This window comes from Etheostoma spectabile, chromosome 22 (assembly GCF_008692095.1).
Source record: "Etheostoma spectabile isolate EspeVRDwgs_2016 chromosome 22, UIUC_Espe_1.0, whole genome shotgun sequence".
NCBI lineage: Eukaryota > Metazoa > Chordata > Actinopteri > Perciformes > Percidae > Etheostoma > Etheostoma spectabile.
This window is the reverse complement of record NC_045754.1, coordinates 16,169,030-16,186,084: the sequence shown is the minus strand read 5'-3', so window position 1 is coordinate 16,186,084 and position 17,055 is coordinate 16,169,030. Positions and strand designations below refer to the sequence as shown.

At 43.2% G+C, this 17,055-nt stretch overlaps 1 protein-coding gene across 4 annotated transcripts in view; it reads left to right on the top strand.

Annotated features, from left to right (window-relative positions):
* The window catches only part of zfhx4 (zinc finger homeobox 4), an 86,197-nt gene that overhangs the window by 17,194 nt on the left and 51,948 nt on the right, over positions 1–17,055 (top strand). For 3 of the 4 annotated variants that reach the window (XM_032503453.1, XM_032503451.1, XM_032503455.1), the window contains exons 2-5: positions 7,647–10,182; positions 10,679–10,897; positions 11,273–11,567; positions 13,231–13,772. In XM_032503453.1, the coding sequence (XP_032359344.1) occupies positions 7,693–10,182; positions 10,679–10,897; positions 11,273–11,567; positions 13,231–13,772 (3,546 nt within the window). In that variant the 5' untranslated portion in view covers positions 7,647–7,692. Of the gene's footprint in view, positions 1–7,646; positions 10,183–10,678; positions 10,898–11,272; positions 11,568–13,230; positions 13,773–17,055 lie in introns of those variants that run through there. The other variant, XM_032503452.1, reaches the window with a different exon arrangement.

Below are 17,055 nucleotides of genomic sequence, written 5' to 3'. Positions count from 1 at the left end.
GCGATTGAGAGAAAATGAAAAGAAGAGAGATAAATAAAAAGAATGGACGGACAAGTCGTGCTGTGATAGAGAAAGACAGGGAGAAGCACAGAGAGAGAGAATGGCATCCTCAGTTCCCCTTTGCCCTCCTTCCTCTCTCTCACTCGGCCATTGAATGTTAATGGCTTTTCTGCCTCGACCCCACCCCCCCACCCCCTTTCACCCCCCCAACACGCACACACATGTACACACACACACACTCCCACACAACCACAACACACACTCTCACACACACAACACACACAATCCACAACCCCCCCCCCCCCCTTCCAATCCCTCCCCATGGACACTGGTGCTTTGTTTGTGGCAGTGCTTCTATTCTTTCAAACTTAATTACCTTCTTGCCTTTTGTGGCGTCAGGGGCTGGAAGTTTTGCTCTGTGGCAGTGGAGGTCGTCACACATTCTTTGGCGGTGCATTCCCTTAATCTGGGGGGTGGAGGGGTAACGAGAGCGAGGGGAAGAGTCTAGAGAGTGGAGCTTCTACCAGCATGCGCTTCTAAGGTGGTTATAGTACACCCCTGTGCACGTGTACACACGCGTGCACGGCCATAATAGTCAGGGCATAGGCTGCCCTTTGTTTGTGCGGTTCATTTCCAATCAACCCTAATTAACTAGAGAGTGTTTCCAGATTGCCGGCAAAAGAAAAATCCCCATTTTTTTTTCACTCCTCTCGGTCTTTGCTGTTTTGAGTTCGAGGAAGGGGAGTAAAAAAAAAGGAGGCATTAGCTATGTAGATTGGCTTTGCCTTTGATGCTGGAAAAAATCTTTAGCAAGAGCAGTAAGTGGTGACTGCGACCCAGTGTCTGACTGTTTATTTTCATGTTTCAGTTTGAATTTAGTTTGAAATATTGCCTCCTCAAAGACTTGTGCATATATTTAGACTGGACTGTGTAATCCCAAAGTCCATTTGTTAAAATGTTAAAGCCAGTCAAAGTTGTCTTTAATCCATTAAACTTTGCCTCCATAAAACTGTACAAGCAGCAGATAAACACTGACATTAACCTAGGATACACATCCAAAGTATTATAATGAAAAACCTCTTAGCAGAAATAAATTTAACTGGGCTCTAAACTCAATAGGATGTCCTAGAGTCTTTGAGGTGGTTGCCTCTAAGCAGTTAATGGAGGACATGATAGATGTTTTCACCTGATCCTGGTTGAAGTTAGTTTAGAGGCTGGTGTAATCTGATCCTGAATCAGATTTTGGGACTCATCCATGGCTTGAGGGATATGATTCTCTTTTTGCTCTGAGAAGGAAGAAAAGACAAACATGGATTCTCTCTTTGTTCTCACCTGGTCAACAAGTTTGTTTTTGCATACTTAACAATTTTTTTGTGTCCTATGATGCTCACATCTCACATGTTGCCGATTTATATCCAAGGTCACCCAGAGATGTTTTTCTCTAACAATGAAATATCAGGTAAGGGCCTGAGGGCAGCTGGGTGTATGTTACCTGAGCAACCAATGAGACCAATTTACTTGTCATCAACCTGAGGGATAGAAACAGCATACCTACTTGAGCAAAAGAAAAAAAGGCCACTTCCGTCCTGTACATTTCTCCTCATTACCCTGGTTCCCACTCCTCTAAACCTTTCTCTCCATTATTTTTCCTCCTTTCACATTCTGAGATCATTGCTCATGTATGCATAATTTAGAATTTTGATTTGCTAAGAGGCATTTTTTTCTGCGGGGAGGGTAATTTGTCGAACAAGATTCCTGTGCTAAATGAAGTAGGGCTTGCTTTAGGTGTCTGGGCCGCGCCTTGCAATAATGATAAGGTGTCTTTTGGTAATGAAGGCCTTTGCTCACAAGAGAGACATAGGGAAGAGGACAGGCGGACAGAAAAGAGTGTGGGGGGCATCGGGGAGATCTACTGCATCTAGGGTCTAATATTACACCTCCAGGCAACAAACAAGGGCTGCATGAAACCCCTTTGTGAGATTAAGAAGTAAAGAAGAGAAAAAAAACGTAGTCACGCAAAAGCCCTCCCCCTCTCATCCTTTTGCAATTTGCTCCCTCCGTCCTTCCTTTTAAGACTTTAAACAGAGAGCATTAGGCCTTCGTCTGTGATTGTGTGCATGTGTGCATATGTGTTTGTGCATGCATGCATCAGCACTCTTTGATGGCAGCCCAAGCTCCTCTCACATTGTGAGGAAGGAGATAATTCCCCACCTCCTTCATCCACTTCGTTTTTCATCCCTCCGTTTCTGCATGGCAACAAATAAACAGGTCTAATTAGACCAGAGTAGGTCTATTCACGGTCCTGACAGTGGGAGATGGATGCAGGGGCTTTCACAGTGCCCTTCGCCTTTGTCTTTGGCTAACACTCAGTGACATTTTGATAGAATATTTGGTGTTAGACTGAGGGGCCACATGCCGAGAGAGGGATGACCTTCTGGGAGACCTTAAGGAATGGACACAGTCGCAGTCTCACGCTGTCTTCTGACTTTGTGGTTTGACTTTACAGGCTTTCATGGTCACCTTAAAGATTCAGTCTGGATTCACTTTCACCAGTTATTAGCTGTGCTCACATATGTATCTAAACATTTTGACAAGCAGAGGGTGAACAATTTTCTTCTTTTAGACCATATCCCAAAGCACAGAACTGCCTAATTCCAGTGTTTACAGATCTTATAAATATTCGCAGCGTTATTAACCGCGCTGTCTGTGCTTGCATTAAGATATCGGACAGTTAGTGATGAAGAGTTTGAACCTAACAGATCCACGTGTAAACAAAGAAGGTAGTGTGGCGACACTAAAATTACAGGTTTGGCATTTAACAGGCTGCTTCTCTGGCTAATGCCTGCTAGTCTGACAAGAGGACAAAAGCAGGAGGAGACCCTGACTTTACCAGGAGCTCAGTATTTCAGGTCTGCACTGTGGACATGTGTTGAAACACTTCATGTATTATCAGCACTTTTATTACAAAATTATCAAGCTTCTACTTGACATGGACCCCAACAAATGCAGTTTTGGCCTTTGTGGTAGCTTTTGTTAGATACAGGATCCAACTTCTATCTAAACCGGAAGTACTTTAATATCCCGAGTCAATGAGACAAGAGAAAAGTTGGGGAAAATAAAAGAGAAATCCCCTGCTTTAGACTGCCTCTCTGTTTCTCAGGGAACTACTGAAAAGCAGATGGAAGGAGAGAGGAGGGGAGGGGGTTTAAAAAACAAAACAAAAAAACAATAGGCTAAAGATTCTTTTAGCCCCTTTTCTCCCATCAAAACTAGCAGTGTCCAAACCAGGCATTCCTGCGCTATTATTTACCCCTTGGATCTGATCTGTCACTTTAATTACCTTAGTGTATGTGTATGTGTTTGTGTGAGCTTTTGTTCGTGTGCACCCGTGTGAAAGTAAGGGGACATGCTTAATTAAAAAACAGGTATAGGAGCGGCTCAGGCCATTGCTTTTGTTCTTCTGTTAAAACTGTTTCTACAGTGTGGAAAGACCTGGGCTTCATTGTTAGTTTATCCCCCCCTCTCTTTCTCTCTCTCTTTTTCTTTCTCTCTCTCTCTTTCTCTCTCTCTCTCTCTCTCTATGTATCTGTCTATCTATCGCTCTTTTTCAATTGAAAATAGTCTGGTTGGTTAGCAGAGCAAAGTAAGCCATGGGAGGGGGGGAGGTTTCTTAGCTAGCAGTAACATAATCTGCCTTAAAAGAAACACGAGTGGGCACTACCGCTGTAAAAGGTGCGAATCCTGGGGAATGGAGCACAACAAGAGGAAGCAAAGCAGATAGCGTTTCCATCTATTTATTCTTAAAACCAAATGTCATGTAATCAGTTTTTATAGAGCTGATTGAACAAGATCGATGCAGGTGTTGCTTTCAGCTCAGAAAGGTAGAAGAGGAAAATATATTCACTTGATAGCGAGACCAGACATCTAATCACTTCTCTGTCCAACTATGCTAAATGAACCCACGCTGAATGGATCAGAATGTCTTCAAACTCTTGCACATAGGCCACTCTGCACCACGTTGCTCTTTCATAAGACAGGATGGGCTAAGTTACAAGCTTACCAGGCATCTGGTCTTCTGAAAGCAGAATACAGCTCCACTTTGGAGTCCCCACAAAAGGGTAAATTATTAAGAGACACTGGTATCCAACTTAAGCATTAGTCACATAGTTTGTCAGTGGTCTGTTGGTGGCACAATGAATGGGTTCAATTAGAAGCAGAGATAACAAAATAATAGACAGTTGCATTATTGTTGGCAGGCAGCACACATGTAAACAGCTGCTAACCTGTTAGCATTAGGGGTGATATGTCAGTGCCAAATGCTTCACATTGACTTATCCACAAGACATAATTCCATACTTAAGGTGTTAGGACATGCATAATTCATATACCACAGTGTTTTATGTCCGAGCTACAATTCAAAGGGGTTGCTCCCCAATGAAATAAGCAGTGAAATGACACCACTGACAAGTAGTAAATCCTGCCGCATGTGTCGCATTAGCTCTCAAACCCACTGCTTCTCAACCGATTTACCCTCAATCACATTAAAGACAAACCTTGGTAAGAGTGGCACTGGTGGAAAAAATGAAATATCTACAGTATATGTTTGATGGAAGGAAGAAGCCCAGTATGTTCTGGCTCTAAGATTTACCTCTTCTGTCAAACAGGGAGCACAGCTATATCTGAAATTGAGAAACTTGCGGTGAAACTCCTTGCTTGTTTAGAATGCAGAGCTAATTGCTGCTAATTTCTTTGCAATGTGAGTTAACATGTAGACAAGTGTGTTTGTGTTGTTTGTGTATAGGGGTGTAGAAAAGCATTTGCATGTGTGCAAAACACACACACACACACACACACACACACACACACACACACACACACACACACAATACTACTACTACTACTACTACTACTATCGGTCAAAGGTTTGGGGTCACTTTTCAACACATTTCCATTCCACTCCATTATAGACAGAATACCAGCTGATCTGAATGGGTGGCTGATCTTTAATGCAATATCTACATTTCCCATTATCAGCAACCATTCATCCATTGTTCCAAAGGCACATTCTGTTCACTAATCTGATATCATTTTAAAAAACTAAATGAGGAAACATTGGAGAACTCTTTTGCAATTATGTAAGAACGTAATGTAATCTGAAAACTGCTGCCCTGGTTAAAAAACAACAACAATGCAACTGATCTCAGCTGGTATTCATTCTGTCTATAACTGAGTGAAATGGAAATTTCTAAGTGACCCCAAACTTTTGACTGTGTGTGTGTGTGTATAGATATATATATCTATATCTATAAAAATAAAGATGAAGTGTAATGTTGAATATTGATCTAACAGTAAGGTGGAGTGAAGATAGTTATTGGTAGGCGATTGGTCACAGAAATGCACGGTGTGTACACACTTAAGTGAAATAAACTTTTTGGCAGACATTTCTGTTCTTCATGCTTATAGAAATGTGACAAAATAACAATGTTTGCTCTAAAACTATGCTTTACCCTTCCTGAATGTACATACCAATGCTTAGGAGGCAACTTTGTCATGTACCTGTCACGCATCTATCTCCTGCCTTTTGCCACACCCAAGCTGAACAGATAAGCACTGAAATTCATTTTTGGCTCCTTGTGATTTTTTTTCTTTAATCTCACAAATAGAGAAACAGAAACTGAGTGAGACACAGATAGAGAAAACATAATTCCTCCCTTTTTAATCTATCACTAGTCCCCATGGAATCATCTCTGAGATATGTCAGATTAGACCTGATTATAGCGCGTGCACACACATGCACCCACAAACATACTCACACACATGTTTGATTTCATTCCTCACGCTTTTACTGTCCCACCCACTGGCTTTGTTTAGCAGTGGATTGTTGCAGATTAATCCTCTAATTGCTTTGTAGTGAGAGAGGGAGTGAAGAAAAAGAGTGGGAGAATTAAGCAGCAGGTGGATTGGGTTAAAGGTTAACATGGCTCTTTAAAGCTTTCTTTTAATGCCAGCTCATTTACACGCAAGCATCCGAAAGGCGCTGGTACTGTATCAAGTGAAAAAAACACTGGCACACACAACTAGTTCATTTGTTGCATTTAGCTGAGCAAGAAAGCAGTTTCTTCTAAGCAGCTGAAGCTTTAGTTCTCAAGCTTTTTAGTCTGCTATTTCTTCCCTAATGGCTTTATGTCAGTTGTTTTCTTCTTGTTCTCTTTAGGTGGTGGGAAATTATGCCTATGATTACAAAATAAAATGACTGTGGGGTGCTGTGTGTGTGTGTGTGTGTGTCTGTGTGTGTTTGTAGGCTTAGGGGGCTTTTTTTGTACATTGTGTTTGTGCATTTGTGTGCCTTTGCGTTTGCATTTGTGGCTTGTTGTGAAAAGCCAAGAGATTGAAGTAGTGAGGGGTTGAGTGATGGGCAGCCGCCCAGGATTGATAACATCTCACTGGTATTCCAAACATCATTCCTCATGGAAGCTTAAGCTCTCTCTCTCTCGCTCTCTCTCTCTCTCTCTCTCGCTCTCTTTCCTTTATAGCTCCTACATAAAAATATAGTTGAAATATTATGTATAATATTATATATATTATGTACTATTACAATAATAATGTAAATATTTAGTTTCCTGATTTATTCCTGCATCTGCACCCTTTTTTCAACATGCAGCGTTCTATCTTTCCTTTGCTGCATGACAGTATACAGTGTGATACTTTCCTTGTCCACAAAGTCATACCTTCAGGGCATTAATAGGTTAATAGGTGCTGTGTAATTAGCAACTCCTGACTGGAAGAACATTCCAAGACTGATTTAGCCAATGATTGAATACTGCTCTAACTCCATTCTGCTCTTCCTCTACAAAGAAGACATAACCGCATAACCTGCATATAAGTTATTAGATACTCTTGATTGATTATTTGATTGATTGATGTTACCTCTGCGTGTTAGTTAATTAGCCCCTTTTCTCCCATCAGAACTAGCAGTGTCCACAACTTGAGAGTATACAAAGTTAGCTAGTACTAGCGTGACATAACACTTTTTTAACATAGCATTAGCACACACAGGACAAAACAGAAGTGAAATTGCTTTCCGTGTTGAACAGTGGTTTGTTGATCAAAGAATCTATTTACTAGGCAACTGGGTTATTCTTATAAACCTCCCTACTGCCAGCTGTTGTGGGAGCTGCTTCATTCATTTAAACCTATTTTTCCCTATTTCCAAGCTCTGGTCCCTGGGGTCGAAAAGCGACAAAACCTTTGTTAAATAATGTTCGTTTTTTTCTGTGGTTGTGGCAAGTAATCTCCGTCTGGCTGGTTATAAGACAAAGATGCAAGCAGGAGCCGTTAATATTGGATTTCTGTACTTTTCAAAAGTTGTCATGGTGCTAGCTACTCAACACTGTTCTTATTTTTGGTAGGTGGTAGGCTATACAGAGGTAGATAACTGTCATCACACGCAATACTAAAATCACCAACCTATGCTCTAATTAATTTGAACATACTTTCACCCTACATTTGACCTAGAACTAACTGTGTTGTTGCATGCCTCATTTGGATGAGTTCACAGTAGTTTAGAATTAGCCAACAATATATACTGTTAAACGCCATTTACTAAATCTCTGTTCTTTTTTATTTCTGTTTTTTCCCCAACACAGGTCCCTGTTAGGCTGGATGAGATGAGATCCCTATGTAGTGGTCGTCATGGCAACTTGTGACTCTCCCCCTATGGTGTCATCACGGCAGCAGGAACATGGTGGCCAGAGGCTGGACGCTGCTGCTGAGGACAACTCCGTCATCGCCATGGAGACCAGTCTCGCCAACAGCAACAACGCCAACAACAACCAATCGTCGCCTGCTGCCATTGGAGAGCCAGAGAATGGCCTTGGAGAGCCCGCTTTAAGCCCGCTAAGGTCTACCGCTACCCCTACCAATGTCAGTGTAACCATCGACCCTGTAATGGAACAGAGTCGGAGAGAAAGCTTTACTACCGGTAACAAAGGGAGTGTTACCGGGACTTTACCAGGAGGAGGAGGAGCAGCTTTGGGTTCAGACTGTTCTGCCCCTGCCACATCTCCCGTGGCACCGGCAAAGGAGATCCCGTGCAACGAATGTTCTAGTTCCTTCTCCAGTTTACAAAAATACATGGAGCACCACTGCCCCAACGCCCGCCTGCCTACCACTGGAGGTCATGAGGAGGGTGAGGAGGTTGAAGGGATGGTAGGGGAGGAGAGTGAAGATGAAGGAGAGCGCGAGGTGGGTGCTGCTGAAATGGGGGAAATGAACAGCGAGATGGAGGAGGATAGTGATGTGGAGAACCTGAGTGGCGAGATCATCTACCAGCCCGATGGCTCTGCCTTCATCCTGGAGGACGCCAAAGAGCAGTGTGGCAACCAGGGGGGGCTCTCTGGGCCTCTCCAATTCAGGGGCCTGCTGTCCCCCCAGACCATCCCCAATGCCCAGGTCAGCAGTGGCCAGAGTGGCCTGAGCCCAGGGGGGGAGCAGTTGGAGCAGCCCGCTGCACCCATGTCCTTCTACCCCCAGATCATCAACACCTTCCACATCGCTTCATCCCTGGGGAATAACCCCCTAGTGGCCGACCACCCCTCCTTCCCAAATACCTCAGCTGGAGGGCTGGCGGGCACTCGTCCCATGTTGCACAGTTTCCGTGTCTATGACCTCCGCCACAAGAATGACAAAGACTATCTGAAGGCGGATGGTGCAGCCAAAAACTCCTGTGTGTCCAAAGATGTCCCCAACAATGTGGACTTGTCCAAGTTTGAGGGCTGTGTGGCCGATGGACGGCGGAAGCCTGTGCTGATGTGTTTCCTTTGCAAGCTGTCTTTTGGCTACAGCCGTTCCTTCGTGACACATGCTGTCCATGACCACCGTATGACCCTGAATGATCAGGAGCAGAAGCTGCTAGGCAACAAGCACGTCTCTGCCATCATCCAGGGCATCGGCAAGGACAAAGAACCTCTTATAAGCTTTCTGGAACCAAAAAACCCCACCAACTCTGTGCTACCCCACTTTCCCACACCTGCCAACTTCCTAGGGCCAGACACGGGGCTCCGCGGCTTGTGGAATGCTTTCCACAGTAGTGGGGAGAGTACCGATTCCCTTCAGGCAGGTTTTGCCTTCCTGAAGGGCAGTGCCAGCAGCTCCGCCAATGACCAAACCCCCAGAACCCAAACCATGCCAAAGGCTGAGACCAACCCAAACCTCGGGGGAGGGGCTGGTTCCCAGAGAACCCCCAGCGGGAGTTCTGCTGCTGCTGCCATTGGTGGCAACTTGGAAGGTCAGAACTCTAATAGTGACTGCAAGGGCCATGTTAGGGACACATGCACTTTGCAACCCAATGGGCCGGACCTGAGCCAGTACCCGCATGTCAAGCGGGAGCTTGGTGCAGTTGGAGGAGAAAGTCCAGAGCAGGATGAGGATGCTTACTCCAATGGTGGTGGAGTAGAAATGGAGGCAGATGAGGAGGAGGAACAGGCCATGAACATGGCAATGACTGGCCAGCGGGCCGACAGCACCAGTAGCAAAGATTTCCCTCTCTTAAACCAAAGTATTTCCCCCCTTTCCAACAGTGTGCTAAAGTTTAACAATGACATCAAAGGCCCTGCATCCACCTCCTCCTCCTCCTCCTCCCTGCCTGTGTGTGAGAAGCTAGAGATGGAGAAGAGCCGCCTGTCCACTGCCCTGGCAGCTGCCAGAGAGCGGGAGAGCAGCAATGACTCAACCAGTGAAGCCCTGACAGGACGGGATGAGTCGCCCTCCTCCCACCCCCTTGACATGATGATGTTGCGCAGAGATGATGAGAGTCCTGGACCTCTGTATCAACACACAGGAAATCCCAGTACGCCTGGAACTCCTGGGACACCTGGTACCCCTGGTCCAGGTGAAGGTTCCCCAGGTAGTGGGGTGGAGTGCCCCAAGTGTGACACGGTCTTGGGGTCCTCACGGTCTCTGGGTGGGCATATGACGATGATGCATTCACGTAACTCCTGCAAGACGCTGAAGTGTCCCAAGTGTAACTGGCACTACAAGTACCAGCAGACGCTAGACGCCCACATGAAGGAGAAACATCCGGAGTCTGGTGGATCATGTGTGTACTGCCGCACAGGACAGCCTCACCCTCGTTTAGCCAGAGGCGAAAGCTATACCTGTGGATACAAGCCTTTCCGCTGTGAGGTCTGTCCATCTATTTTTCATCTCTATGGACTTTTTTTCTTTTTTAATCTTTCTGAAATGTTCTTGTTTTTATTGCGTTGGGTTTCATAAGACAACTTTTATCCTGAATTTAACCAAAACAAATCTCTGGGTTTGGTGGACATATGTTAGTAAAAAAAGTATTAGCATCTTGGAAATATAGATTATGCAATTTGTTTTTCAGGCCAATTTTGAGGCACAGGCATCTGACCCTTTATGGCAACCTCAACAGTTGTACATCTTTACTCAATTGAAAATCCACTGTCAGAAGAGAGGAAGGAGGGGGTTAAATGTTTGTCTTTCTCTTTTTAGTCAACAACACCTATCACAGCTATAAAGGTTAAAGTAATTACATCATAAGACTGACTGAAGGAAATCTGAATTGTAATACTTAATCATTAATCAGATATCAGCTGTTTTTTGTTATAAATGTGAATAGTGTATATTACGCATCACTGTGTTAATTCTTCCTTTTTAGGTATGCAATTATTCAACCACCACCAAAGGCAACCTAAGCATCCACATGCAGTCGGACAAGCATCTGAACAACGTACAAACACTCCAGAACGGTGGCAGTGAGGCACAATACAACCATAACCATAACCATGCCAACCCTGTGCCCAGTGCCAGCCTTGGTGGAGGCTGCGGTGCGCCCTCGCCATCCAAGCCCAAACAGAAGCCCACTTGGCGCTGTGAGGTAATGAAACAACAGCGTCATTGTAGCACTGTGGTAGCTACATACCAATTAGCTTGTTTTGATGTTTAAACAATGAGTCAGTTATTTCCCTGTGCGTCACTTTGTCTATTATGTTTCTTGGCCACATCATCTGGTCATTATAAAACTGAATTTTAAACACCCCAACTTTTATACACTTACACCCGACATACACACTCTATTCTCACACACCAGTCTCTCTGCCTCTTACCACATCATTATAACTTTTGTATGCTGTATGTTAATGTCTTTACTGTTTGTCACTGCATATACATACATATTATATATGTCATTTACCTTGAATGTCATTGTTGATGCCCTAAAAAAGTGTAATTTATCTGGTCTTGCTTCCAACAGGTGTGTGACTACGAGACCAACGTGGCGCGGAATTTGCGCATCCATATGACCAGCGAGAAACACATGCACAACATGATGCTGCTGCAGCAGAACATGAAGCAGATCCAACACAGCCTCCATATGGGCCTGGCTCCAGCTGAGGCAGAGCTTTACCAGTACTACCTGGCTCAAAACATGGGCCTGGCTGGTGTAAAACTGGAGAGCCCAGCCGGCAGCAGCGGCCCAGATGCTCAGATGATGATTAACCCGTTCCAGCTAGATCCTGCAACCGTGGCAGCTCTTGGATCTGGTCTAGGTGAGTAATACCAGAATTGAAATTAAAAATAAATTTTACCTATTGGTCAATTACAAAGCAGAAAAAGGTATTTCTGCTCCTTTTTCATATATTCCCCCTCAATCTTGTTTTTCGGTTTCTTCTGCTCATCCTTCACTTGGTCAGTTTTATATTTTCTCTCATATATCTGATGCCATCTGGGTATGTTTTTATCTCTGTGCCTTTCCTTTGTTGCTCTTCATTTTTTCTTCCTGACCTCTCACCTTCTCTTTTTCTGCTCCTATCCTTTTTTACCTTGCCCCATGCCGCTCCCTCTTCTCTTTCTCTTACCTCTTATCTCTGCTCTCATATTGTCCCCTCTGTCATTGTCTCCCTTCTTTGACCCCTCTCACTGATTAAAAAATGATTATGAGACGCCACATGAGAATTATTCTTAATCTTTCATTTGTAATTTTCTTAAGTCAGCTTAATCCCCCCCCCCCCAATACACACCCCACCCCACCTTTGCTTACCCTAGAGAGGACTCACACACATGTACACACATACACACTCACACAGCAGGAAGCGGATTCCCGTAGGAGTGAGAGAGATTTAACAATAACCCTGCAGTGTTACACACCCACTCCCTCCTCTAGTGTGGAGGTCACAGCCCAGCCAGCAGATGTACTCTCAGTGAATTACACTGATAACACACAGCTCCCCATAGTGAGCACAGCTGTACATAGGTTTAGATGGTGTGAGCGGGATATTTATATATTTTCAAATACTCTCACTAACAAATAAAATAAAGCATAAATATGCATGCATACAATTTAGAGAAACACATTCTAAATGTCTGCTCACATTTTGCATTCTGTGCTACTCTTTTAAAAACAGCACACACATACACAAAACCACACATTTAGTCATCCACTAATTAGAGGAATTGTACTACTAACTGTAAAGAAAAAAACAACAACAATTCAGATGATGTGTCATTGTTAAATCCTCTGTGCTCCAAACACGGTGTTAAGATTCTATCTGAAAAAAAGACATGATGAGCTTTGGCATGCCTAGAGAGACAATGAAGGGATCAAATGAAAGAGTTAATTACATTTCTATGAATGGCAGATCTCCTTTTTTGTCCCAGGGTGGGTGGGCTGAAGAAAGAAAAACTTGTACAATGCATTGATCAGCTTTTCAAATCTCTGCGTGGATGTGGGAAACGCTCGGAGCCCTGAAACCGTTGTCCCACCCTTGCTGAGAGCAGTAATTAAAGCTACCTGATGAGCGAGTTAGCAAGTTGAAAAGGATGATTGTAATTGATCCTGATTCAATCCTATTAGGGTTTTTTTTATAGACAAGACTTTGTAAGGAGCCCAAGGCCTCTGTGAGGCTTTATTTTATCAAATCCTTTTGTGTGAGAGAGACCTGCATGGAGCACTCACTTTTCTCTTCACACTTAATTTCATTAAAAGAGCCTTTTCTCTTTCTCTCTATCCTTTATCCCTCCCTATGCATGCCAGCCTTTCGTTTTCATTCGAGCTTTGTCTTTCTGTCATACCTCTTTGTTTTTATATACCATTCGGCCTTCTGTGCATACTGCCTGCCTTTAATCGGATGTAATCCTTATGAAAGCCTTACCTTTTGAACACCTCTCTGTTTTTCTATCTGCTGCTAACCTGCATTCTCATTTTCTCCACAGTGAATAGTGACCTATCAGCCGAGCTTCGTCTTGCCAGTGGTCAACTTATGGCGGACGACCTATCCCTGGTGTCCTCCGGTGGAATGGGGGGTATGTCTTCATCAGACCCCTCCCTCTCGTCCTTGTCGCCACCTATCAGCGACCCCTCTCTGCGCCTTTACCAGTGTGCCGTGTGCAACTGCTACTCCACGGACAACCTGGAGGCTCTCAATGCCCACGTCAATGCCGAGCGCTCTTTGCCCGAAGACGAGTGGCGCTGCGTGGTTGGTGACGTCTACCAGTGCAAGCTCTGCAGCTACAACACGCAGCTTAAGGCCAACTTTCAGCTGCACTGCAAGACAGACAAGCACATGCAGAAGCACCAGCTGGTGGCCCACATCAAAGAGGGAGGCAAAGCCAACCAGTGGAGATTAAAGTGTGTGGCCATTGGCAACCCTGTGCACCTCAAGTGCAACGCCTGTGACTACTACAGCAACAGCGTGGATAAACTGAGACTACATGCCACCAACCAGAGGCATGAGGCTGCTATCCGCCTATACAAGGTAAAAACGCATTTTTGTTTTTGCAGGACACTGATTTTACAATGTTTTTCATACAGCACAATAATATCATTCTTAGTGGTATACATCTGAGGGGAACACCACAAATTTTGAGATCAGATTGAAAAAAGCACACATGTTTATGTTTATAAAACTGTGCCCTATCCTCTTAGCTGCAGTGTCACATGATTATAAAGTTCCCATGAGAATGGAATGACCGAGATGAAAAAGGTCACTGTTAGAGCACCCAGGATGATTTCCTTTGGATATGGGTAGATGTCCTGCTTATGACCAGCTGGCACTAATGTAACTTATAATTATACGCAAGTCACATTCTATCAGCGAGTTTCAAATGTTTCAAAGTTTTGATTATCTTCAGCTGTCTTTTCAGCTTGTTTTTTTTCCAGCCGTAAATAATTCTGGAATAATTCAAGTATTTATTTTCATGATAAGGCTTGTAGAGGCATATAAAAACTTAGTTTTGAACGATGACACAATGAAAGTAGACCACATTCTATACATGATAGTCTTGCTACATGATCCCTATTTGATGCACAATTACCCACTTTCACAACTTAAAAAACAAACTACAAAAACTATGTCACACGTTGTATTTTTAAAATTATGGTAAAAAATGGTTTCAGATATTGTAATGAAGGGATAGATATGTGTAAGGGTGTTTAATACATTTGTGAATTAAGGTTTCCAGAAACACACACTGTTTTTTATGTTTGTTCACATGATCATTTATGTACACATCCACACAGCTCTCCTGCAGACAAACACTCCTTGTTCTTTGGAGATTTTTTTTTTTTTGCTTGGGATTATTTGGTAGGGACTTATCATAATGTAACCACGGTGAACTCACACAGAAGTCACTTACTTAACTAATTAAACTTTTTACTCTGAGCAATAAATAGTTCCTGCAAAAAAATTCTAACACAACCAATATCTGGCATCTTTTTTCACTCCAATATATTTAAGGTGATTTAGTTTGTCAGGCGTCTCCTTCAGCTTAATAGGATGCTGTTACATTCCCGAGGCCTTGACCTACAGGACAGGATCAAGTGCATTACATTAATGAGGATTTCTTTACTACTGTACGGAACATTTGGCAATGGAAGGTGTTTGTGTGTGTTTGTGTGTGTTGTGCCTATAGAGACAACTGTAGACAACTGTTTTTTTGTTTTGTTTTTTAAGTAGAAAATACAACTACATTGGGTTATAATTAGAAGACTTTGTTACAATATTATTATAATAATATTAAGTAATTTACTCTTATTTACTCTTTTTTTTACTTTTTTTTTACTATTTACTCTATTTTTTTAAAAGCTGTAAAAGTGTTGCGGTATTCGGCAAAAAGTTGAAACAGGAAACTCAGATGAGACAGAATGACATACAGCAAAGTTTTGAATCTGCAACATTAACATTTATGAAAGAAGTCTCCACTGACCCACATACTTTAGTCACTCCTTTTAATCATTTTTTTGTGAAAGGGGACCTGATTTTGAAGGAATTGCATCTATTTGGAAATCTGTGTCCGATTTTTACTTACAGCTCCAAGGCTTGAGTGGATTGTGCACATTGGCATTCTTAGGGTTATTTAAAACAGACGTAGTTGACTTAAACAGGATGTACGTATTGACACAGGATTGGCCGACAGTCTGGCAAAGGTTACACTTGTCATGGGATGAGGTGGGGATGTCTCATCCTCAGAGATTGTTTGCTAATTGCATGGAAATATTTAAAATGTATTAATTCTTAACAAAAGTGCTGCTTGCGTGCTTGTTGAGACACTTTTGGCAGCTGTTTAAGTTGATTTAAAATGAGACAAAAGCCAGATAGGTTACCTAGGTTACAATGAACACTGGCAGATATGTAATCATGCAAAGAAAGCTATTTATATCGGTTGTGATTAAATGTACAAACCCAAGAAGCACAATCAACTGTACAGACATAAAACAAAGAGACTTGTCTGAACATTTTCCTAACATAATTTGCTTTCCAAGAAACGCAAGTAAAGCAAGGGAGTATGCTTTTAGGAACACACAACCACCAGTTTAGCCAAGGCAAGTGAGGATCATCCCAATGCCCCCTACGTGCACCCATACGCCCCTGTACCTCATCTACCCACCCACCTACCCCACAGGCCTCAACAAATCTGTTCCACAGATGACGCTTTTAATGCCTCTGGCAGAAATCCCACTATTTTACCCGTGGACATGTGGTAGTAAAGCAGAGAGAGCGGGAGAGAAAGCATAGAGCAGCCGAGCAAGGCAGAGGGAAAAAAATTATTTCTTTATTTGACCAGAAAAACACCTCTCCTTTTATGTATTGGCAGAGGTGAAAAGCACATGGGGATGGAGGTAGCTTGGCCGGGCGCATAAAAGATCCGAGTGTTGACGACTTTACCATCTGTTTTTTTGGAAACACAGAATATCTTTATGGCATGGGAAACCATTTGAAGATACAAACAAAAAGCATATTCAGGAGATTTTATGGCTGCTTTGTAGCAGCAATGGAGTACTTCTAAGGGGAATTGAGAATTTGAAAGTGTTTTTTTCCAGACTTTGAAACTGCAAGAGGGAAATGACATTAGCAGCACAGGGACATCAAGTCATCTGGTGTCCAGGGCACAGCAGGTGGCGCAGGAAGTCATACGCCTTATATGGGTAAAGCGGAGGTCTATGCCTCGCTGCTTATTGGGGAGGAAATGTAGGAAATCTGATTGGTTACTGTTTGTTTTAAATGAGAGTACTACAGCACACGGTGTTTTCCCATATTATTTCTCATGATACAGAATTTAGTTTGAAATTCTAAGTGTGTATAGAACCTCAATTCAGTATTATCACAGCTGTTAAGTGCACATCTTTATCACCTAGAAAGATTGTGAATGACTAAATGGAAGATGTTTTAACGTAGCGGTGTATGCTAGCAGCCTGTGAGGTAAGCTCGGCATTAAATGTTGCCGTAGCATAGCGTGTCCATAGCTGGCCTGGTTTGTGTTTGCCTAAGCGTTGAATATGATGATGTATGGCTTCGTTATGATTTTTAATAACAAACAGTGGACTTAATGCACCTAGAGACAGGAGTAAATCTGTCAGTGCCATTCACAAGTGCTGCCGGGCTAGGTAGGGGTTTACTTTGTAGTGAGCATGTGTGTTTGTGTGTCCAAAGGGCTTCAGAGGTTCTGTGCTTGCCCTTGGGTCATTAGGAGTTGAGAATGTTCATGGTCAATGTGGCATGGTCAAGGACCACACACACACACAGACACACACACACACAC